The sequence below is a fragment of the Mus pahari genome, chromosome 5 (genome assembly GCF_900095145.1).
Source record: "Mus pahari chromosome 5, PAHARI_EIJ_v1.1, whole genome shotgun sequence".
Taxonomy (NCBI): Eukaryota; Metazoa; Chordata; class Mammalia; order Rodentia; family Muridae; genus Mus; species Mus pahari.
This window is the reverse complement of record NC_034594.1, coordinates 147,217,370-147,242,411: the sequence shown is the minus strand read 5'-3', so window position 1 is coordinate 147,242,411 and position 25,042 is coordinate 147,217,370. Positions and strand designations below refer to the sequence as shown.

The following is a 25,042-nucleotide window of genomic DNA, read 5'->3' as shown; positions in this document are numbered from 1 at the left end:
ACACACACACACACACACACACACACACACACACACACACACACACGTACACATACACACTTACAATTTAAAAAGAATACAACATTCTTCCAGTCCTTCCCCAAAGGGAGCTTATAGCCATGACTCTGTTGTTCTTACACGTTAGACAATAGGAAATATTCAGATATTCTGAGGATCCTGGAACATGAGGATACCCAGAGATACAACCATCCTGGTCATTTTACTCTTATGGGAATGCACAGGCTCAGGGGCAGGCAGAATCCTGACATGTGGGCGGCAGGAATAGCTTTCGCAGGGACAGAGAAAAGCTGACAGTAAAATTGTCAACGTGTTGTAGCAAACACTGCCCTTAAAGAGCTGATAGGTACTTTCGGTGGCATCAGGCAAAGTAAAAATTTAGACAAATACCCAAAATGACACAGCACTGAAAATAAGGATTAGTTCAAGAAGTTGGAACAACTTTGAATTTAGGAATATAAAACAAAAACACTGGAAAAATAAACAGAGCAAATGTCAGGACGTTTAGGAGACACTGACAATGTTTACCCTACTTGCCTTCTGATGTCTTTATGCGCCTTTAACTGTCTGGCAGGAGACACAGAATAAATCATGAAAGATAGAAAAATATTTAAACAAGTTTATCAAGTCACTCAAAAATAGTCAAGCTGGGTGTTGAGGTGGCATGTGCCTGCTATTCCCTGCTGATGCAGGAGGATCACCATAAGTTCATAGCTAGCCTGGGATAAAAGTGAGACTGTGTCAAAAAAAAAAAAAAAAAGCCCCAAAAGATAAAAAAAAAAAAAAGTAAACAAATACAGGACATCACACCTACCACAGGAACACAGTGTGCCAGTGAAATGATACAACTGACAATTGTATTGTCAATTCTCAAGAACACAAGTCCTAAAGCTACACAGAACCATTTCTCTTGATGAACCTCTTTATGACATTTTTATTCAACTAACAATGAAAAGTGCACTTTTGAAAATCTTTTCTTACATTTGGGAATTTAAAAGCACATGTCTACAGATACCCTGTGTAGCCCAGTGTGCAGGTAAGCACTTGCAATCCCCGCACTTTGGAGACGGAGGCAGGAGGACTGCAGGTTTGAAGAAAGATTCTGTAGCACAGTGAGTTTCAGACTAGCCTAGACTACAGAGTCTGCCTCAAAACCAAACTCAAAACCAAACCCAGACATCAAAAACAAAACCAGAATTCATGTGTCAAATTCCTAACAGACTTTAGTGAAAGAACTACTGAATAATGTTTACTAGCAGAAACATAAGCTAATCTGGCAAAAGGAGCAGTAAAAAGAAAAATTCACTAAGCATCATTAGTAGATCAATAAACTTAATTGTGAGACTGTTATTGATTTTAAGTTTAAGATGATTATAAAAAGAGTATCCTTATGGTGTCTAGAAAGAGGAAGAAAAACAATATAACCACATTCTGTGTTAGGAAACATCTGAATTAAGGATAACAACTAAAATCTGAGAAAAATTTGTAAAATACTTCAACAAAAATTGAGAAAAAAAGTTTTCTATCAAGTGAAAAATAGGAAAGTGAACTTACAAAAACTAAAAAAAAAAAAATTAACACTTGAGCACATACCAATTTTCTAGGAATTAATAAAATATACCAACAATCAGCAATTTTAAAGAAAACTGACATATTACAAAGTTCTTTTTTTAAAAAAGAATATAAACTCAAGATAATAAAAGGGGAGTTGAGGGCTGCTGGGATGGTATAGCAGACAAGTGACTGTCACACAGCTTGATGAACTGAGTCTAATCCATGGATGTCAGAGAAGAAGGCAAGAACCGATTCCACAAAGCTGTGTCTGGCCTTAACAGGTGCACTAGGGCATATGAGTGCCCCATCACACACACACACACACACACACACACACACACACACACACAAACACACATTAATAATAATAATAATGATAATAATAAATACATTTTAAAGGCTAGTTGTGCAGTTGAGGATTAATATGTTTACAGAATTAAAGGACAAAATGGAAAATTCTACAGTTATCCTTGAGGCTTACAGTAAAATGTACAAACCAGCAATGACAAAAAGATTTGAAGTTTGAAATTTCTATTTTATTATTGGATTTTAATTAATGCACACTCCATGAGATGAAACCCAGACCTGACACTACTTGAGTGACCAAGAACCAGACATAAGGGTAAAAACAAATACTACTGTTCAAAACATAGCAACAAAAGGGCACCTAATGACATTCTGCTATACTCAAGAGACCAGTGCCTTGCTAGGCCATCATCAGAGAAACTTCCTCCTGTGGCAGATGGGAACAGATACAGGAAGCCATAGCTAGACAATATGCAGAAAGTGAGAGACCATGCATGTAACACTCAGCCCCAGATGGGATTTCTCTATCGAATACCTTCCTTTAGGGCTCAAGCACCACTCTTGGGAAGAGTTTAAGAGCCCAATTGGATGGGGGTCATGGAGAAAGCAAGCCCCTCCAAATCAACAGGAACAATGCTCAAACGCACTTACAGAGGACAAAGCAGCAAGCACAGGGCCTGCATCGCTCTTCACCAGTTTCTTTGTGTTTATAGTATGGCTTCCAGTTTAGTGATTTTATAGGATTCTAAGTGTACAAATGAGTGGGTCTCTGATTCTTGTCCGTCTCTTAGGCTCTTTTCCTTCTGTTTACTAGATTTTTACTTTTGAAATATGTTACCTTTCACAAATCTAAATGCTATGGAAGTTTGAAAAATGGCATTATTTTATGTATCAGTAAGAAAGATAGCTTAAGATGAAGAATCTTCATAATATAGGCCTCCCCATCCCAAACACACATGTATCATAAACCAGGATTGCAAAGGTTTCATGGAAAAGTAAATGAGAAAGCAAGCCATGCCTGAAAGGGAAAGTAAGGAAATTTACTTACTTATCTCAGCTCTGGCCCCAGTACACAGATGAAAACTTAAGAAATTCCCTTGAAGATCTGACTCATAAACCAGACCAAAAAAATCCTGCAGGGCTTCCATCTGAACTCAATTACCCGATTTCATTAAAAACAAAAACAAAAAAACAAAAACAAAACGAAAGCAAAACACAACAAAAAACAGATCCGGGCCTCCTAAGTAAAACATAACAAGAAAACAAAACAAACACGAGCCCCACACACAGCCCAAGCAAACAAACAGACTCAAGCAGAAGCACAGGGCTTAAGTTAACTTGTTACACTGCCTTCACTGGAATGGCACAAACAAATGCAACCCCTCTCCGGAGGAGGCTAATTTTAACTCAGGCACTAATTAATGCTAAGACCCATTCCATTATAAAACACGATTCATTTTCAGAGATGTTAAGTGCAACGAAATGTGCAACTTGGAATTGAAAACTCATAGGATCATGTGCACAGCAAATTGTTCCTTCTCAACAAAATATGAACATTGTATCAGACTATCCTAGTTGATTAGGGAAGTCACAATGGTTTTAAGGAAATTGGATTCATGCAGGCTAGGATTTGGGGCTACAGAACAATTAACTGCAAATGGACAGATGTGAATGTAAAGAAGACAAAGGAAACCAAGGTACTTGAAACAATCACAATGAACATACACAGAAATGACTTCTTGCTCAAAGAAGCAATAACAAACAAGTTAAAACTGAGCAGTGCTAAAATATATTTTACATTTCAAAACTTGTGGGCTAGAAAGTAGAATTCAATTTTAAAATTTTTATTTAGTTTTGTGTTGGAGGAGTGTAGATGTAGATAATGTCTTCCCCCATCTCACAAGGACTTAATGAAACTGAAGTTCACTTCTAATGAGGATACTAACTCTCAAAGGGTTTATAGGGCTTACAGAGAATGATTAAGGGGCTACAGGAAAGGACATGAATGACCGTAAAGTAGCTGTACCATGGCTGAATACAGACAGGTCTCTGCATTAACACTGCTACATTAGTGTTAAACCTGTGGGGGTCACAACACTTTTAGAGTTCAATGACCCTTTCAGAGGAGTGGCCAAAGACCACTGGAAATATATATTTACATTACAATTCATAATTCAATTAATCATGATAGTGATGAAGTAGCAACAAAATAATTTTATGGTTGGGGTCATCTCAACCATAAGAACTGTATTAAAAGGTCTCAGCATTAGGAAGGTTGAGAACCACTGATTACCATATCGCAGCCTCTCCTATTAGACGCCAATGACACGGGCAATTAGAACAAAATTACATAGAAATGACTGAGAATCCTGGTGGCTGATATTCAGGGAAAAGCCACCTAGAAGAGTATGTCAGCAGCTCATAGGACTAGTCATGATGGACTCCCACCAGCAAGCATAGCTAATCTCATGAGCATGGCAGTTGTCTGACTCAAGAAGACAATGTTGCAATACACAATATGTGTACGAATTATGTTCACGAATGACCGGCTGAGCATGTAGATGACAGAAGACAACTTTTGGGAGTTGGTTCTCTCCTTTCACCATGTGGGTCCTAGAGACTAGACCCAGATTGCCAGGTTTGGTATCAGGTTTCTTTACCTACTAAACAATCTCAACAGTCCCAGAAAGTAGAACTCCAAAACAAATAGTTGTAAACATATAAAGAAAATAGAAAGTAAATGTTTTTTTTTTTTCTGGTGCAACTGGTAAAAAAAAAAAAAAAATCACAAAATATCCAGACAAGTCATAGAATGAAAATGATATTACAATTGGAGTGATGTTTATCCCTGACTCTGTTGCCTGGCTTTGGATTCCTTTCCTCCAGCTGGGCTGCCTTGTCTGGCTTCAGTGGGAGAGGATGTGTATAGACCTGCTATAACTTGATATGCCAGGGCAGGTTGGTACACATAGGGGCCTCCCTTTCTCTGAGGAGAAGGAAAGGGCAGAATGGGCAAGAGGGGTGCGAGAGTGAGCTGGAAAGAGACGAGGGAGGGGGAATATAGAGGGAATAAATAAATTAATTAATGGGAAAAAAAGAAAAGAACTAATTTTACAGGGTAGAAAAATGTGAATTGGGAAGCAAATAAACCAATTTATTATACAAGAATGGGGAGATGACACATGGCCCTAAATAGCTGATTCTTTGAAATGATAAATTAAATAGACAAATTTGATGAAAAATGGCCATGACAGAGTAGACACAGATATATATCATATCAAAGAAAAGGGTACAGAAGAAGTGTTATCAAGAAAATGCATTAGACCAGAGGCTGCTTTCTGTCCTTTGCTTGTTAAGTGCTTAGTTTATGGTGTAATATCAGAAACATAAAAGGGATTATAAGAACTCAAACTCAGGAGGCAGAGAATCCTGGACTGCATGAGACCTATCCTCCTGTGCTTTAATTCATTGTCTCTGGTTTTGACTCTGGATGCAATATGGTAGCTCTTTTAAGGTCTTGCCACTGTTACTTCATTGCCAAGAAGGACTATAAAATAGAATTGCGTGCTAAAATAGACCCATGCTCTCCTAAGAGGCTTTTGTTAGAGTATTTTTTTCTTTTTATCATAATGAGAATTGAGACTAAGATGAGCAGGATACCCAGCCTGAAAGGAACAAAGGACAAGATACAAAAATAGACAGAATGAGACAGAAGACAGCAAAGCTTTGCTCTCACAGACGTAATGTTTGAATTGGGGGCTAAGAAAATTGGATTTGCAGCTGAGCAAGAACACAGGTTGAGGAGGTTAGAGAAGCCATAAAGTAAGAGTAGTTTGGGGGAAGGGGTGTCTCTAACAAGGTGCCTGGCAAGGCTGCGTTGGTGATGCTTTGTTGGTGATGCTGATGTAGGTGATGCTCATAGAGTAGCCATCAGGTCCGCACTAATTCCTCACACCTTCCTAGCTCATTTTGCTGCAGGCGCCCAGCCTACTGCTCTAAATGGACACTTATGCTACATTAGCACATCCTGTTTCTTAAGGAGATCGTGACATTTGTACTGCCACGCTTTCGTTTTAGGGAATAATGCCCACAGAATACAGAGGAATGGTCAAGTTCTAATACACTACAGATTTACCATTAGTTTTAAACATCTTCACTGCCTCAGGGCTTGGGATACAGATTATTTTGTGTATGTCAGTATGAGTGTTCAGCGTGCTTGTGGTTATAAGAAGTCCAGATAAACTTCTATTGCAACAGATAATCTCCAGTTTCAGGTCCTAAACTATAGTCCTGAACAACAGACTGAGCTTACAAATATTCTCCTGGTGCTTTTGTCCCTTGGATTTTCATAGACACAAAGGTAATGATGATATTTATATTGGCAGATAGGATCTATAAGGGAGTGCACAATTTACAAAGGTGTTGAACATATATGGCTAGGTTTATTGTCACATGGCTATTGGGTGTAGAACAGAGTCACGAGAAAAGATTTATCACTACTTGCCAAAAGTAATATGAAACATCTCTACAAATACCCATATTTCAGTCATTAGGGTTTAAAATCTTATAATCAAATCCTAGATTGGGCAATAGACCATTGCTCACTTCACATTCAGCTTTTAAGAAAGCCAGGATTCATTTCCTGGCAGGGTATCACTTCACTCCCTGATACTGGAGAAGTCATTTGTCAGGAGTGACATTCGCTTTCTCCATTCCCTCACCTGTAACATGGGCACTACAAAACAGCCCAACCCACTCATTAGAAGTTGGGAGACCTAGTTGACTCAAGTCTCAAAACCACTTCCAGCCCTCCTTTTGGATCAGACACAATTAGTATAGAAGAACACATTCACAATTAGAAATATGTGACAAAACTCCTTTCCCAGATAACATGGCTCATCAGGACTATGGCCATCCAGAGTCAAATTCTTCCCTGATGCCAGTTCAGAGCTGTGAGACCAGAGAAGGAAAATAATAACACGCCAATAAGATTTGGCATTTATAAATGTACTTTCAGTGCTTGGATAAATCTTCACTACACTGGCCCAACAGTATTTGTAAGATATTCCTGGCATGTGGAAAGCTGCACAGCTCTGTCATACGGATAGAAATACCTTCTTCATAAGAGCGAGCAAGGCGTCTCACAACAGCTGTTGAGGTGAAAAGCAAGCACTAAAGGGAACTATTTGCAGGCTAACTGGATTCTTTAACATCCTGACATTTTTGGGGAGATGATAGCAGTTTGTAACAGGAGGAGAAATTATTCCACTTCTAGTTCATGTGTATAAGACTATTTCCTACAAGTACCAAACATAAAAGGTCCAAGTCACCATGGAGATGACACTGTAAGGTAACGAAAACTTCTGACTGGTAACTCTGATAGGTCTCCTATAATCTATTGCTTCCCCTTAAGTTCTCTTACTATCTGCTTTTCTATTCTCTTTCATCTAGGAAACCATGTCCTTCTCCCATAGAAATGTAAGGTCAATATCAACCAACCAGACCCCTCTGAGCTCCCAGGGACTAAACCACCAACCAAAGAGTACACACGGAGGGACCCATGCATAGCTCCAGCTGCATATGTAGCAGAGGATGGCCTTATCTGGCATCAGTGAGAGGGGAGCTCCTTGGTCCTGTGAGGGTACAATGCCCCAGCATAGGGAGGTGAGGCAGGAGTGGGTGGGTGGGTTGGGGAGCCCCTTCCTAGTTGCAGAGGGGAGGGTAGGCAAGGAGTGAGCAGTGGGGCAGGATAAGAGAAGGTAACAGGAATGGGATGCAATGAAATATATGAGATACATCTCAGTTGTGTTTCCTGTGGGGTTCATAACATGTTCTGAAGCAGCATAAGGGACTTCTCCCTTAACTCCATAAGGAGTTATGCTAGATCTGGTCCCAAGGGTCTCAGTCCATCATGGTAGGGAAGTCTGGGGACGGGATGTGAGGCAGCTGGTCAGGTTGCACTCATCACCAAAAGATGGACAATGACAGATTCTTATGCTCAGTTAGCCTGCTCCTTTTTACACAGTTCATGACCCAAGTAGGAACCAATGCTGCCCACATCAATTAACATAAGCATGGCTAGAGCCTAGCCTAATCCACAGTCCTTACAGGGGGTGCTTGTGGGCTTGCCCCAAGGTAATCCACACAAATGTGATGTAAAAAATAGGCCATCCTGTCTCCTTTTATCCCTCTTACAAATGGTTCATCAGCCTCAGAATTTCTGGTTTTTTCTTCCATCTACTAGTGTATCTCCTGACTCAATGACTCAAAATAGTCCAAAGTACAAAAAAAAAAAAAAAAAAAAAAAAAAAAAAAANAAAAAAAAAAAAAAAAAAAAAAAAAAAAAAAATAGATTTCGATACGAACGTCCATTCTCTTCTTATACACAAACCAATGGCTGTGTCTCTGGGTATATGCTCTCATTAGCCAGATGTCTGGAGTGAACCATTCATCAGTATTTCTTCTTTTTCTTTTAAACTGACATCCCTGCCTATCACATAATCCCTATCTTCTACTAGTAAATCAAATGTGGTATTTTTTGAATGTAGAGTTTAGGCCACTGACCATCTGAGGACATCACCTCCTTCAAATGATCTCCAGCATTGCTGTAGCATCATTACAGCTTGCTTATAATGATGTCACACCATCCTACACCCAAGCTTGGCTCCCAAGCACTGAAACAAGCACTCGGCACTCCAACGTGTTTGGTTACACACATCTCAAGAATCTTATTTCACCTCTCTCCACGTTTCTTTCAGAAAGAATATAACATTAGCCACTAATATCCAAGATCTAGGCTATATCCATTATTGAGCAGGAGGAGGTGAGGATCCAAAGGGAGAAACACAGTGAAATGAAGTGTTTAGAAGGGTGAGGCCCTCAGACCCAAGGAGGGACATAAGTGCTTTCGAGAGAGGCAGTAAAACACAGCAAGACAAAACACATGCAACACGAAGCACACTGTTAGGGTTTGCACCAACAACCCAGGAAAGGAGAAGACAGAGGAACCATGCTGTTCCCGTTCCGAGAGAAAAATCGGTTCATGCAGGATTCTGTTGGAACAAACTATCAATGGTCAGAAAAGAGAAAACTGTGGACTTCCTCTTGAGAATACTGTTCTTATTCTGTAACATCACCCCTAGAAAGCCCTCCTAATTGAACACTGCAATATAAAGATACTCGAATCCCTGTGACTGCATGAGAGCTAAGAAGGAGAAAGTTCACATCTCCCGTCATCCTAAGTGGCAGACCATGGCTGAGGGGAGGCTCTGGCAATGGCTTGAAGAGCTAGCAGAGAGGGCAAGGAGGTGCCCCACTGCATACCAGTTCTACTGAGTTGTCCACTTTTCACTATATCTACACCTAAAAATCTTCTTGTTTGACAATCCCATGTATTTATAGTGAATTTTAGGCATTTCCACCTTCTATCTCCCTGTGCCATCCTCTTCCCTCTCCACTGGAGCCCCCTTTTCTCAGCAAGTAGACTTCACATTTCCTTTGTCTGTGTGGCCCACTGAGTTTAATTCCAGGCCCTTGCCTGAGTAAGGGTGAGGGGTTACTTAATAAAAATTAAATATAAAAAAGGAATGCTGGGTGGTGGTGATACATGCCTTTAATGGCAGCATGTGGGAAGCAGAGACAGGTAGATCTCTCTAGGTTCAAGGCCGGCCTGGTCTACCTAGCAAGTTCCAGGACAGCCAGGGCTACATAGGAAAACCTTGTCTCAAAAAACCAAAACAACTACAACAAGTGTGTAATGAATTAGAGAGGAAGAACTCTTAGGAGGAGATGAGTGGCTAACAAGAAGCCTGGAAAAACTTGAACTGATTTGATGATTGCTCCCTCCGCAGTGTTGCTCAGAAGACCAAAAGACAATGAATCATTTAAAAATAAACTACCAAAATAGAAACGAGCATCAACAGTCCGTGGCTGAGATGCTGCCAAGGTCCGTCCCCATTTTAAATACGACCGGTATTTCCCAATGTATCTGCTTAGTTACTTTTAATTTCAAAGTTTATTTTCTTCATATGTTTGGAGCTTATGTGGCTGGTAGATTGAGGTAAAAATCCAGAAATCCACTTGAACATTTAGTATGTCCTTATTCTACTAACTTTAACTTCCCCTGAAGGATCTGAAAACCCATCTCTTATTATTTCAAAATATCTTGGGTTTTCCTGCTGTTATTTTTTGTCATTGTTTTCCAGGCTTTTAAACTTCTCTAAGGAGGAATTAAAAAAAAATGTTAACAGGAATACTTTGTTTCTATTGTGGGAGACATGACTCCCTTTGTTTCAGGATGGAGTTAAGTAATAGCAACGAAAAACAAAATGCCAGTATCCTTTTACGTCTATTTTACTTTATCAGCTAACAATAAATACTCATCATCTGATTTATGTATAATTGCCTGAGAGATAGGAGTTCTATCATTTTATTTTTTCTCTCATGTGTAGGTATGTGCAGTATGTATACTATATATGCATCCGACTTGTGTGTGTATTATGTGTATGTGTGTGTTTCTGTATGTATGTGTGTGTGTTTATGCGTATGTATGGGTGTTTGTATGTGTCTATGAGTATCTTGTCAAGTGCTTCCTGAACCATCTTTCTGGTCCAATATCCATCCATTTAATGACTAAATTCATTAGTTATTGTATTCTGTACTCCATACTAAGCATTATGCCTTATTTTAGGTATCACGTATAAACACTAAAATTAAATATTCTCTGAATATTAATTAGTGGGTTTGGGGGATCAGAAGGCCATTGAAATGGCTAATTACTTATGCATATTTACTTTTTAGACATTTACATATAAAACTTTTGTAGCTATATAGCTCCTCATGCTCTGAATATATTGACAACATATGCATATTCATACAAGAAGTAAATTATAAAAACATGCAACTGTTGGCCAATGTGAGCTATAGCTGCTTCGGAAACCAGTAGACATTGTTCACACTGAACACCTCACTACTCATTTCCTCTATGACCTGGTAGGTCTACTGATAACATAGAATGTAACATCATACATCATGGGGCTTACATAAATATTATGAACACTGAATGAATGTGCATGCCTGTGCAGGCTACTGGATTAGACACGTAAGAGATTCACATTAGCAATTTAAGCCTGAAAGGCAACAAGAAAGAATACTGGAGCTGGGGCTGTAGCTCATTGAAGAAAAGTTTGGGTAGCATGTGCAAAGACTTGGCTTTGACACAGGGCAAAAAACATAGGAATTTAGCATTTCTTAGAATAGTCTGAAAGGAAAATACTTTGAGACAGGGTTTTTGCTTTATAGCTGGTTCTCTTTATATCCTGCTCTTCAAATGCTGGGATACAGGTAGGCAACATCATGCCCCATAAATATACCTTTCAAAGAGTATTAAAGTGTAGAATGTGACATGCAAAAATGTATTTAATAGACTGTTTTAATGAGTTTAAAATTCAGTGAGCTTACATCTGAGCAGAAGGCTTAGCTACTTACGTAGCAGAGTTCACAAAAACTTATATTCCTTTCCTCCCTTCCTTTTTTTTTTTTTTTTTTTTTTAAACTGAGTCTCATGTAGCCCAGTTGTCCACAAACATGTTACAGAGGCAAGGATGACCTAATGCTTTCAATCTTCCTGCCTTCATCTCTCAAATTCTGGGATTATATACAAGTGTACCACAAAAGCCACCTTCACAAAACACACATTTGAAATCAAATGAAGAGATTTTAGAATACTGACCTATCAGGATAGCAACAGATTACACATTGTTCAGGAGAAGCAGAGCAGTTATGTTGTATGAGTTTCTAAATAGTTACCAGGCTTGGCAGCCAGCACCTTTCACCTGTTGAGTCATACCAAGGGACCTCAATTCTTACTTTCCTGGATCTATATCTAAAGTTCTCAACAACATGACTACAAAATAAACTATATTTACAATATTAATTCATCTACATCCTGTTATCACTAATTAATCGAATAGAAATTGAAACTTGAAATAGTGACGTCTAACTTTAGGTAATGATTTAGAGCATGAGGGTAATGCTGAACTAAGGCTCATCTGCAGCACTTACTAAAAAAATTGGGACATCCGGTCATTTCTGTCCTTCTTTTTCAAGTCTTCCAGGTGAATTCAAGCTCTGATTTGTTCAGCATATCTTCTCTTTTTTTCCTTAATTTATTGAAATTATTTTTTTATCTCAGTTATTTGCACTGTCTTGTTTATCCTACACTCTTTCTGGAGGGCCTTGACTGGAGTAGCCCAAGGATCTTGGATCTCTTGGCCACCCTTCTCATGTGTTTCGTAGACAGATTTTTATACTATGTCAATTAATGCAAAGGTCTAAACTTAAAGAGCCATCACATCAAATGATTCTAATCCACTCCTATTTTCCTTCTCCCAATTCTTCTAGCAATGTGGCGACTAGAGCCAAAAAACAAAAACAAAAAAACAAAAAAAAACAAAACCCCAGGAAAACGGACTTTATAGATTATATTGTAAGGTTATATTTTCATAACACAGTAAAGAACTCTCACTTACTTTGGGAACTGTTTTGGAGAGTTAAATAATATACAACAGGGTTTGGCAATCTACTAGATGTAGCATGCAAAATTTGCATCCATTCACACTAATCTAGGGTTTCCTGTGTCAATAATAACCCCTCACTTTCAAAAATCACTACAGATGCAAATTTCTGTGCCACAGTATTACCAGAGGGCTGAAAAACACATTTTCATTCCAAATATGCTAATGTTTCTCCTTAAGAGACTGTGTGAGAGAGAATGGGAACCTGACCTTGATCTCACACAGGAAATTGCTGTTTGAAATGTAGAAATATGCGGGGTGTTTGAGGGGGAGAAACCTGTGTTGACAGGATACTTACTGCCTGGTTTGTTTTTGTTTTAAGTACAGCATCTACATGATCATGTTGAATTCTCACAACAAATGAAGAAAACTGAGCAAGGAAAGATGACAGGGCCTGCCACAGGTCAAGGGATCATGGCCATCTTCTTGTTGGGTGTTTGTTGTTAAAATTTCCAACCCCAAGAAGCCCTTATAAAAAGCACACAATCCAGTTGTTATAAGCTCTATGCCTGGATTGGGCATATCTATCACTACACTAACACATTCTCCAGCTATATGACTCCTTGCTACTTGTGGTTTCTCCTGAACATACAGTTCTAGTCCATCACAGCTTCTTATTTCTGTTCCTCAGTCCTCTCCTTCTCTACTTGTCACCACTCTCAAACATCCAGTCCCACCTTTCCCCTCCACTGCCCAATCACTGGCTCTAGCCTTTGTTGACCAGTAAAATGGTTCACAAGAGATCACCTGAGTATGTGATGAAGCTCCTGGAGGGCTTCCCCTCTTGAGGAGGCAGAATTAACATCAGAATACAAACAGCACCAGGCCAAGCCATAACAGGTGTTGGTAGAATATCTGGTAATTTCTCTCCCTTCCTTCTTATTTCAAGTCTTCAAGGTGAATGTAGTCATAGCTTTTATTGGTCAAAGACAAATACATTGTCTTTCATACAGTGAGAAAAATAAGTTACTCTCTTTAAGCTACACATCGAAAAGACATTCATACAATGAGAGGTGGAAATGAGATGACTTAAGAATTTGATGATGTGAAAGCTCTCCCAGTGAAACTAGAATTCATGTTATAAAGGGCCGCTTATTATTTTTAGCATGTGATTGCCATTCAAGATGGAACATCATAGGTCTTCTTGTTTTATCGACCCTTTTTTTTCTGCTCCACATTTCTCCACAAGGGTTGGCATATCATTTATTTTCTTCTTTATTGTGTGCTTGGCTCACATTGCCCAGACTAGATTAGCCACAATATTTCAGGAGTTCAGGCCACCCAACCAGGACTTTACAGTGATGTCTACAGGAAAACTTAGACTCCAGTCATTAGTGGTTATTGACAATTACTATATGCCAAGTAGCACTCTGCTGTTTGTGGTTTAAAGATGAAAGAAGGGAGCAGGGGGTTTCAATAACTTTCCCTGAGTGTGACAATATAGTTTTAAAGGTAAAACTAGGATTTCAATGTCCATCATTCATGCCAGAATTTGAACTTAACCCCAACAATCATAACGTGCCATGGTGGGGTCATTGGTCTGTCAGTCAGCCTGGGATCTACCTTTTGTGAGGCTGCCTATCTTTGCTTTGAATCCTGTACGCCTCCAGTAATGCTTTGTGGCTGTTGCAAGCTAGTTTAACATAGTTTTTATATCTTATAACCAAATGTGGAGTCATTTAAATTACCATCTATTAAACACCATTCTAACGTCCCTGGTGAAATGTCTGTCTACACGAAATCATCTATAACTGCTGCAATTTCTTTATGCTTCATGCTCCACCTGCTGAGAGAATAAATTCACAGTAATCTTGGACTATTTTCTTGGACTACTTTTATTTCACTAGCTTTCTTCCTTCCTCTGGAATTACTACCATGCTGGAAGCATGACTTCTCAAGTTATACACCCTAATGAACTGTTCTATTATGCGTAAATACACCTGACAACTTTGGTTATTAACCTCCATCCTATTTCTACTGTCTATTTCTTTTAAAAAAAAAAAAATGAAACTGGGGAGATTGTATCCCGCTTCTTTCTTGCCTTAACTCGTTCCCTTTCTAACACTAACCACATGTACGTCAAAAGGATAGTGATTACAATCTCCATAAAAGCATAGCGATTTGATGACTATTTTTCTTGTTTTTTAGAAGGAACATGTACAGGAGTTCTAAGCTTTATCAATGTGGGGCCTTCTAGAGATAGTCTTGTTGTTTAGACCTCTATTTTTCAATAGTGGAGAATGAAAGAACTTGAGTTGGTAAAACTGACCATTTCTTAATATAACTCCATAAACAGCAAAGCACCTTCAATGAATTCTCCGATATAATTTTTAATCTACAATTAGGGGGAGGGCAGCGGGACTACCATTCTCGGGAGCAGACAGTACTGAAATCTTTCTATTTAGAGTGCATAAAAGATGAAAGCAAGAACATTTCATCTACATCCCCCTCCCTCAAAAGCCACAGAATCTGCAGAGGGAGTCACTGTTCTCACAAAGATATATATAAATGATGCCTGCACAGAAGGCAATCAGTTTCTAAAGGACTGAACCTAGAAGATACCACATGGCAGGATATACAGATTTCTACCATTTCTCCAGGAAGCCTTTAGCTTCTCCTCTGGGCCTCAAGACAATAAATCTTTTGGCATGATTTGAAGTCGTTAACTAAAAAATCCAAATTGGGAAGTAAGAAACTCCAACTTTGCTTGACTTTATCAATATTGTGAAGAGAATGATGTCATTGTTTGGGGGTTCTGCAAAGACATTCCATGTCGCTTCAGTTTTAATGCCAGGCTGGAGCCTGCATGGTCTGCCAGCATCAGCAGATAAACAAGACCTGTAGTCTTTCTATTCATCTCTGGATAGTTACTCAGAAAGATTCTGGAAAATATGCCTATTAGGAACTAAACATTTCAGTTTTCATTTCATCCTTGTGCCAGAAGTCCATTCCTTGGATAAACACTTTACAAACTGACACTCTAAAAGTCACCAAACACGATAAAGTATGTGTGCATCAGTCAGGGCTGATTAAATATTTTCTCTGCCATGATGAATGAACGCTTCTATACTATATGAAACGTTTGGAACTAATAGCTCTCCCACGTCTCTCACCATTTTTTTTTATTGCTTTGTCTTTATTTTGCATGAAAGATTATTTTTCCATTTCGATTCATTTGTTATGCAATCTTGGCTTTGGTAAAATATCACTCCAGGGATACTACATGCAGAAGTAGTATTTAGTTTTAAAATGTGTGAATTAAAATTCTTTTTAAGATGTGCTTTTTTTTTTTCTTCTAAACTATTGCTTGCTTTGGATCACTGGCTGCTTCCAGTCTCTTTGCTTACATCTAAATAAAATATGACAGGAGGAAGAATCTACCATAGTATCTTTAAGACAGTGTTGTGGAGCATAGAGGCAAGCATTGTGGCTGCAATCCCAGTACAAAGAATTGTAAAGCAGGAGGCTCAGGAGTGTAAGATTAATCTGGGCTAAATCACAAAAATCCTGTCCCCTAATTCTTACAATGAATTTTTAAAAGATTCTTTGATGCAGTTCAAGTAAATAATCAGCTATGCCATCAAAGCTTCGTAACATAATAATGCTAAAAGACCTTGAAGCATTGCTTCAGTACCACTGTGATAATGGATTTTTGTCCAATTTTTATTAGGTATTTACTTCATTTACATTTTAAATGCTATTCCCAAAGTCCCCTATACCCTCACCTCCCAGCTCCCCTACCCACCCACTCCCCCTTCTTGGCCCTGGTGTTCCCCTGTACTGGGGCATATAAAGTTTGCAAGACCAAGGGGCCTCTCTTCCCAGTGATGGCTGACTAGACCATCTTCTGCTACATATGCAGCTAGAGACACGAGCTCTGGGGGTGCTGGTTAGTTCATATTGTTGTTCCACCTATAGGGTTGCAGCCCCCTTCAACTCCTTGGGTACTTTCTCTGGCTCCTCCATTGGGGGCCCTGTGTTCCATCCGATAGCTGGCTGTGAGCATTCACTTCTGTGTTTGCCAGGCACTGGCATAGCCTCACAAGAGACAGCTACATCAGGGTCCTTTCAGCAAAATCTTGCTGGTATATGCAGTAGTGTCTGCGTTTGGTGGCTGATTATGGGATGGACCCCTGGGTGGGATTTTTATCCCTCTTTCAATTCCTTGGCAATTTCATACGTGTATTCAATATATCCAAATCATGCTCACCCCTTACCTTCCTGCCTCTGCTCCCTCCCTGCTCATGCCACTCTTCATAGCTAGTCCCCCTTCCTACGTTCATATGGTTTTATGTGTGCAGATCTCAAACAGGTCCCCACAGCTTCTGTGATCCTGACAGCAATGGGCAGGCCGTGTCAGATCCATAAAGCGGCGTGTCATTGCACTTCTCCCCATAATCTAGTTCTAATCACCTTACTGTTGCTTTAACAAATTCTTTATTGTCTTATAGTGTGAAAACTAGCTATAGGGGACAAGGATTTGGCAAGTGAAGAGGACAGGACTAATGTTCTTAGAAAGTGGGGGTCAGTGCTGACCACAGTTGGGGGGTGGAGAAAGCAGCACTGATTGGTTACAGTTACTCTTTGTTTTTAGCACCCTGAAGATAGAGAATTCTATCCTGAAACATTTTTCTAAATGTTTGAGGAGCTTAGCAAGAGGGCTCCGTGGGTAAGGCATTTACTGCCAAGCCTGACAACTTGAGTTTGAGCCCCAGGACCCATATGACAAAAGGAGAGAACCAACTCCTACAAGTTGTCCTCAGATTTCTTTAAGTGGGTGTGGCACTTGTGCAGCCATAGACACTGCCTAGACATGTTCTCTCTCTGTGTCTCTGTCTGTCTGTCTCTGTCTCTCTTTATCTCTCTCTCTCACACACACACTCACACACACAAATAAATATAGAGGAAAGTATTTAAATATGTTAAAAACTGTATATGTAAAACTTCAGTAATATAGGTATACATATTGCACACATCTATATATCAGCACAGATGTAATTTTCATGTATATATGATCCTATTACAAAATATAAGCATCTTTAACCAAAATGTTTAAAATGTACCAAAGTCAGAGAAATGTGCACTTACAGGTACAAGTGGCTCCTAAACTGTTGTTTCATGTGTGTCGCTTCTTCTTCAAATCCTATTTATTATTTATAGACATTTTCTTTATTTACATTTCAAATGTTATCCCCTTTCCTCGTTTCCCCTCCAAAAACCCCCTAACCCATCTCCCCTTCCCCTGCTCGCCAAACTTTCTCCTTCAGATATCTGGAGCCTGACCCAGCAACTCTTATTACTTAGAAATGACAGTCATTTCTAAAAATCAAACCTGCCACCAGGTTGTCACCGGATCATTCGGAAAACATAAACTAACTCTTCTTAAGCAGTCACTGTACCAGATTTAAAAACACAAATAAACTAGGAATTAAGCAGAAAATTCCTTTGATGAAGAGGCTTTCAATACATTCACAGACATGACAATAGCCCAGTGTATTTTCTGTCTCAAGGTCAGAAATGGCTGATAGAAGGGGGGGGGGGAATGAAGACAAAGTTTGTGAGTCCCAACTTACACAAACAGACTGAATAGATTTTGTTCATTCCAGATCTTACCCCCAGGATGGATGCGATTTGGCTTATGATAATGTGATATATAAAAAAATGACAAGAATAAAGATTTAAAAACATAGAAAGATGAAGATGATGGAACACTGTAAATCTAAATGAATACAATTTCTTGGCTCACCTTTTCATCAGCCATATTGAGTGAACTGACATGTCTAGTACACAGATGTCATCAGCATTACTCAGTATTATTTCAGTTTTAGCTGACCATGTCAGAGGCGGGGGGCCAAGTTAGGAACACAAAGTAGTGTCCTAAAAGACCAAGGCTTTGAGTTCTACTGATGTGTATACAGACAGCGAGCACATTATAGGATCCAACAATGGGGGTAGCAGGTAGCAGGGTCAAGAATACAGCTAGTGCTTCACAGTTACACACAAAGGAGGCTTGGAACTTTAGAATCTGCTTAAAAACAACTGACTACTCCCCCCATCAGCCTGAGAGGATCCAGTCAACCTGACTGAGTGGCATTCTTGGCACACCCAGGCAGAAACATTTCTCCTGGCTTACAAGCTATTCTTACAGAAGTAGGAGCTTAGTTCATGCTGGCAAACATGGGTCACGGAGAGTAAATATTGTGAGATTTTTATTTTTAAGTCTGGCATCCTGGGAGTTCTCAGAGTCAGAATGGCTCGGCCAGGGGTTGGTGAGAGGTTATATGGCTTGCGACATGCAGTGAAGGATCCCAAGGCAGATTGGAGAATGTTTCTGTCTGTACTACCCTGCTCTGAGGTTCATGAGAAGAGAGTCTATGAAGGGACTCCAGGCAGCCAGAGCATGGCAAACATGGCTCTGGCAGAATATTGCCCTTCTTCCCCATTCCCTCTGCCTTACTTTAAAACAAACAAAAAACAAACAAACATTAGATTACATTCTAAAGCCAGACATTAAGGTCTATTCCCTTATTTGGCCACTTCCACTCCAAGAGGCTCCAGGTCTAGCCATGGAGGTGTAGGCGTCCAACAGTCAAAAGCTCCCTTGCTTTGCCTAAGTAATATGCTCAATTAGAAGTAAACACCTCGTCCTAGCATGGGTTTCCCTTCTTACCATTATAAACTGCCATCTTTCTATGGGCCTTGACTGTCTCTCCTGGATCCAAAGGCACTCCTTTGTTTTCTCTCCTGGACAAATACTCACCCCTTTGTCCCTTATTCCCTCTCCCTTCTCCCCTTTTCTCTGTCTCCAGCCTTTGTCTCTCAACCCCTGGTCTTTGTTCCTTTGGGGCAAATAAACCTCCTTTGTGCTGAGTACTTGGTCTTGGGGGTCCTGAGTCAATATAGATCCTTTAAGGAGTACATACAGGTTTCTAAATCTCAAGCCTTAACGGTGATACCCAAGTGATCCTTCGTGGATTTTTCTACCCATTAGTCTTTCTGCTAAACTGTCATGTATTATGCTGCATCATGGGATACAAGAATGTTCCTGAGTGTTTCTTTGCTAAGACCTCCATTTTATTTTTTTATTGACAAAGTCTTTAGACTTGGAATTCTCCCAGTCTCACTCCAAATACATCTAGTTCTCTTAGGCAGAGCAATGAGAAGACAGTAGCTCACTTCTTCCAGAATGATACTTGCAAGTAGAGCCTAAAGTGTATAGTCCTGAGCCCCTTGTTTTCCTCTTTGTGGTCTATTTATGCAACCATATTGGTGTGTGTGTGTGTGTGTGTGTGTGTGTGTGTGTGTTTATGTGTGTGCAAGTGTGCATGAGTGCGCATATGTTTGTAGGTATGTATCTGTATGCTTATATGGAAACTGGAGGTTAACATTTAAGTACTTTTCTCTATAATTTTCCCCCTTAGTTTTTAAAACAGGGTCTCTTTCTGAACCTGAAAGTCAGTAATTTGTCAGGATGAGCTAGTCTGCAAGCTCAAAGAGATCCTGCTACCTGTAGTCCCTGCTCTGGAACTATAGGTATGCAGTGCCATGATCAGCTTTCTGGTTGGTACCTAGGGAGCCAAACTCAGCATGCTTGTGAAGCAAGCACCTCAGTGAGTGAGCTAGCTCCCACTCCCTACTACCATATGTTTTTCAGTCTCTAATGATGACAATAATACAACAGTAACACAGAAGCTGACATCTCATCAATCACTTACCAAGTCCAGTCTACATAGTATTGCTGGTGAAATGGCATAAAGAAACATTATGGGGTGTGTGTGTGTATGTGGGGGGGGGTGTTAAATGTTTTATATAATCCATTACTTATTTTCATTTCTAAACATCAAAATTGTTGTAGTACTAACTAAGCATTTTATCATAAGTATTTACAACTCCTTGAATTTGTGGTTGATACAATTTATGTCTTCACTTCAGCTTTTTCCTTAGACCTTGGCAATTCTTTAATCAGCCTGCCTAGCACAGCAACTCAGGAGCTTCTCAGTGTGTGCTCCCTGCACAGAGGCTATTAAGAACTTGCCTAGTAAAGGAAGCCACGGGAATTTATTCAATAAAATCCTTTCGCTGAGAATACTTAGAGTCTCCCCTGAGCATGATCACTAGTTGTACTTCTTCCTTGGATGGATTATGATTTCTAGTTGGGATTGAGACACCAGCCTAGTTGTGAAGGCAGGTGTGAGATGTGTTTAACACTTCCTTCAGTGGACTTTAAGGAAAGCATATTTCTCTTTATACATAGTTGGGCCCCATCCCATCAGCTGAAGCCTGTATGCTGAGGAGAAGGAAGGAAGTCTGTCCGCACCAAGCAAGAAGGGATTCTGTCCCCAAACTGATGTTAGACTTGAGGCTGCAACATCAGCTTCTCTGGGTTGCCTGGTTAATTTTAGACTTGCTAGCTTCTACAAACATGTGAAACTGTTTTAGAAGTCACTGTCTTCCAGCCTCTCCCTTATTTTCATCACCCCTCCCCCATCTCATTTCTCTTTCTCTCTTTTTCCCTCCCCGCTTTCTCCCCACTTCTCTCTCTGTAGATACATTTTCTTTGTCTTTCTCTTTATTAGTCAGAGTTTTTCACAGGAAAAAAAAAAAGTTGTTTTCTCCTAGAGAATGACTAAGAGCAGAGAGAAAGATTCAGTGAAGACAGAGAAATGGAGACTCCTGAGGAATTTTTTCCTAACCATGACCCTGACTCCAAATCCTCATTCTAAAAGTGCAGGTCACTCAAGGAAGCGCATGGATTCCTCTGTGGGATTCTTTTGCATATCGAAACGGAAATTTCCTATCACTAAATCTTTCAAGCTTGATTCTTGAAACAAGTTTCCTGAGGACGGCTGAGTAAGATGGTGGATTAGAAGCTGTGTGCATGGTTTGGGCAAAGAAGAAAAGTCAGGATAAGGAAAAAAAAAATACACAGAAAGATAGGGTGGAGCTTTGGAAGTCCAAAAGATACAGAGAAGAGAGCTGAAAAATGCATAGAGCAAGAAGAAGAGAAGAGTCACAGGGAAGCCTCAAATAAAACCAATGTTGTTCTCTTTTTCTCTTCTGCAAAATGAGCTTCAAAGAGGTTATTCAATAAAAGGATCCCTCAAATAACACAGGAAGAATATGAGGACAAGAGGAACTGAAAGTGTAATGCAAACACGAAAAGCAAGGAAGCATGACTAAAATATTGTAACTCTACAGCTAGTGAATTAAAATAGGCCAAGTGGATAAAAGGGTTTAAAAGTTGTAACTGTCAAAGTGATCTACAACCTCAAAGAAGTCAAAAATAAGTGGATGGACAGACATAATCCATGACTTGGAGAGAAAAGCCAAAAATAGAGTCTGCAGTATAGATGAAATATATCCAGTGCCAAAAAGAGAATCATCAACAATTTAATATTATTCAAATCCTTTTACTTTAAAAAATTTTTAATTTAAAATAGTAGTAAAACTTTAATTTAAAATAATAGTAACACCAGAAAGAATTAAATAAAATAAAGAAAAATAAACTGTGGAGAATTATCAAATAGACTCAACCTATCAGAAGAAAGAATGAGAATGTCAAGGAACAACAAGGTTGAGGAATGTGGCATCAAACATCAAGGAAAAAAAAAAACAATGACCATGACCATAATGACTACCTTGGGACACAATTAACACAAAATCAACAATGGGATAAAAGTAAGAACTGTGATAAACACTAAAGCCATTGAGAATCTATTCAGTAGCTTTCCCCAAATTTAGGGCAAAATGTGGGAATACAATTTCCAATTACAAGAAGCTTTTACAATCCCAAATGGGCATTATGATAGAATTTCTCTATGGCACTTTATAAGCAAGACACTCAAGGTACAAAATAAAGAAAAGATGTCATAGAAAAATGCCACCTCAGAAAGACAAACACATTATGATACTCTTATACTGTGCGACACAAACCCTGAAAGCCAGACAATCATGGAATGGTCTATTTCAAACTTAGAAAATAAAAGTAAGAGTGACCAAAATTGCTGCATACAGAAGAGTAAGATAAGATGGTGCTAGGCGTGGTGGCACACGCCTTTAATCCCAGAACTTGGGAGACAGAGGCAGGCAGATTTCTGAGTTTGAGGCTAGCCTGGTCTACAAAGTGAGTTCCAGGACAGTCAGGGCTATACAGAGAAACCCTGTCTCGGGGGGGGGGGGGAACAAACAAACAAAAGAGAGAGAGAGAGAGAGAGAGAGAGAGAGAGAGAGGGCAAGGATAAGGAGGAGCTAATATCAGGAAAGTCCAATGAGATGTAATAATATGGAAGATATCATAATAAGACCTGTTATTTTTGTATGCTAATAAAAAAGTAAGTACAAACAAAACAAATCCACTTTCTCCAGATCTTGTGTCGTCTTGTGTTTCCTTACTTCAGAATACCACTGGAAAAAGACAGCGCAGTTCCTTACAAGGTAGGTGTTGCAGAGGCTTCACAAATTCACTGTGGTTTTAAAGTACACTCTTACATTGGATTCCAAGTGTTTGCTTGAAGGTAACAAAACAAAACCAACAAACCGCCCCCCACAACCACGAACTGGCGCCTGGGATTAAAATAAACTAAATGCTTTCATAAGGCTTTTCTGAAAAGGAATATCATATTAAAGGAAAGTGATGTCTTACCATTTATGAGTCTCTGTCAGGGCAGTCTCCTGTGACTCTTGGTCAATTTTAGCTGAAAATGCAAGAAAAAGATGTGAAATAGGTACTGGGTTCTACCATCTCACAGAGTATACAATCTAAATAACATGGAGTTGATTTAATTACAGATTCTAATGATCTCCAACCAAATATTATCTTAACCCTGTTAATGTCAGTGATATGGTAGATACATTATTAAATTTGATTAAATTGACACTAATATGTGAGAACACAGGATTTGTACATAACCAACCAAAACTTTTAGGTTATGAATAACTTCTTTTCATCTGACACAGAGACCTAAGGAATGGAAAAAATTCTTTCATAGTTACATTGAGTGTACAGGGACCTAAACACCAACACGGGTTCAAATACCAAGTTGGAAATTAAAACAAATGAAGCTGATGCATATTTTAAACTCCTTGTAGCCATATCCTTGGGGACAGATCTCAAGTGACTGATTATGATCTGTTCTGAACGGGGGACATTATTATTCACCCATTTATCTGCTATATTATTTTTGTCAGTGCTGCAGATCAAATCTAGGGCCTTGCCTATGCCAGGCAGGGCCTCTATCATTGACCCTCAAACTTACATTTATTTACTCTATGTTTTTCTCTAAAAATAAAATGTCTGACAGGAAGTCACAGATCAGATTTAGGATGGTGGAATGAAGATTTCATATTGCTTAAAAGTCACATAGACACTCCAAAAGTAAAATATAAGGCAGCAACTTTCACCTTCTTTCTAAGAAATTCTGTAAATATTCTATGACTCTACTCTCTTTCTCTTCATGCATATATATTTGACATAAAAGTTTCAGAGACACTAAGGAAGACACTCATTATTTTCAGTCAACTCTGAGGGAGGGCAAAACATTAGTCATGATTTTGCAAATTAACAATAGCATGGTTGTTACCTACCCACAGCTAGAATATAACAAAACTATAGGACAATACAGAAAAATATCATTACCACACCTACACAACCTTCATAATGCCTCTGTCACAAAAACAGATGTGCCCATGATAAAAAATATTTACACAAATAGTAAATAAAGAAGTTATCTATTTATAAACCTTCCCCGTTTCTAAACCAGGGAATCACACTTGGAGCCATTTGGAGAAATCAGAAGGCAAAGTGGAGAAGGGTAACTGAATGAACTCTATAATCATAAAAAAAAAAAAAAAAAATTGGCAGTGTTGACCAAATAAAACCCATAATCCTTTGGGTATTATTAAAGTGTCTCTCTCACTACTTAAAACACAACAGTGCAGCTTGAGTTGGTTAATGTTTTACAGTTTTAAGACTGCTCTGCAAGGTCTGCATTGCATGTCCACTGCACTGACACATTGTCAGTCTAACACTCTCCTCCATGGATGTCAGAATTTAGCAGGGATTATTTGAGTTGGCAGCAGGGGGTTTGTTTTCTCCCTTCCTTTCCCTTTTTTGTACTTTAGATTGTTTACATGCGTTTACAGGTCAATCATTAGCCACCTGAAAGACTGGGATACACATTAGATATTGAGCTCAGCAAGGCTCTAGTACAAACATACTGTCATTAAAAACTACCTTGAGCATGCCTAAAAGAAAACGTGACTTGCTTCCGGAAACAATTCTAAAATAACAAAGTACCTTCAAGGAGAAATAACAAAGGCAACCCAAATGAACACTACTTTGATAAAGGACTGTTTGCTTGTTTGCTTGGAAAATACACAGATTAAAAGCATTGATGGAAATTGATGGGAATAATTTCTAGACTAGTTTAGAAGATTCAAGTAAATGATTTATGAAACTAAAAGCACATGAAGCCGAAACTCTTAAGAACTTTTAAAATTCCCATCAGATTAATGTGAATCACATGACATTTACCAATCAGATTCACTTGTCAACATATGCAAATTATTTACCACAATGTCTATAATGACCA

General features: G+C 39.1%; 1 protein-coding gene across 1 annotated transcript in view; it reads right to left on the bottom strand.

The window, feature by feature from the left end:
• The window catches only part of Fmn2 (formin 2), a 304,491-nt gene that overhangs the window by 57,492 nt on the left and 221,957 nt on the right, over positions 1-25,042 (bottom strand). Inside the window, 1 exon segment of the mRNA XM_021197955.2 lies at positions 23,095-23,146. Within this exon segment, the coding sequence (XP_021053614.1) occupies positions 23,095-23,146 (52 nt within the window).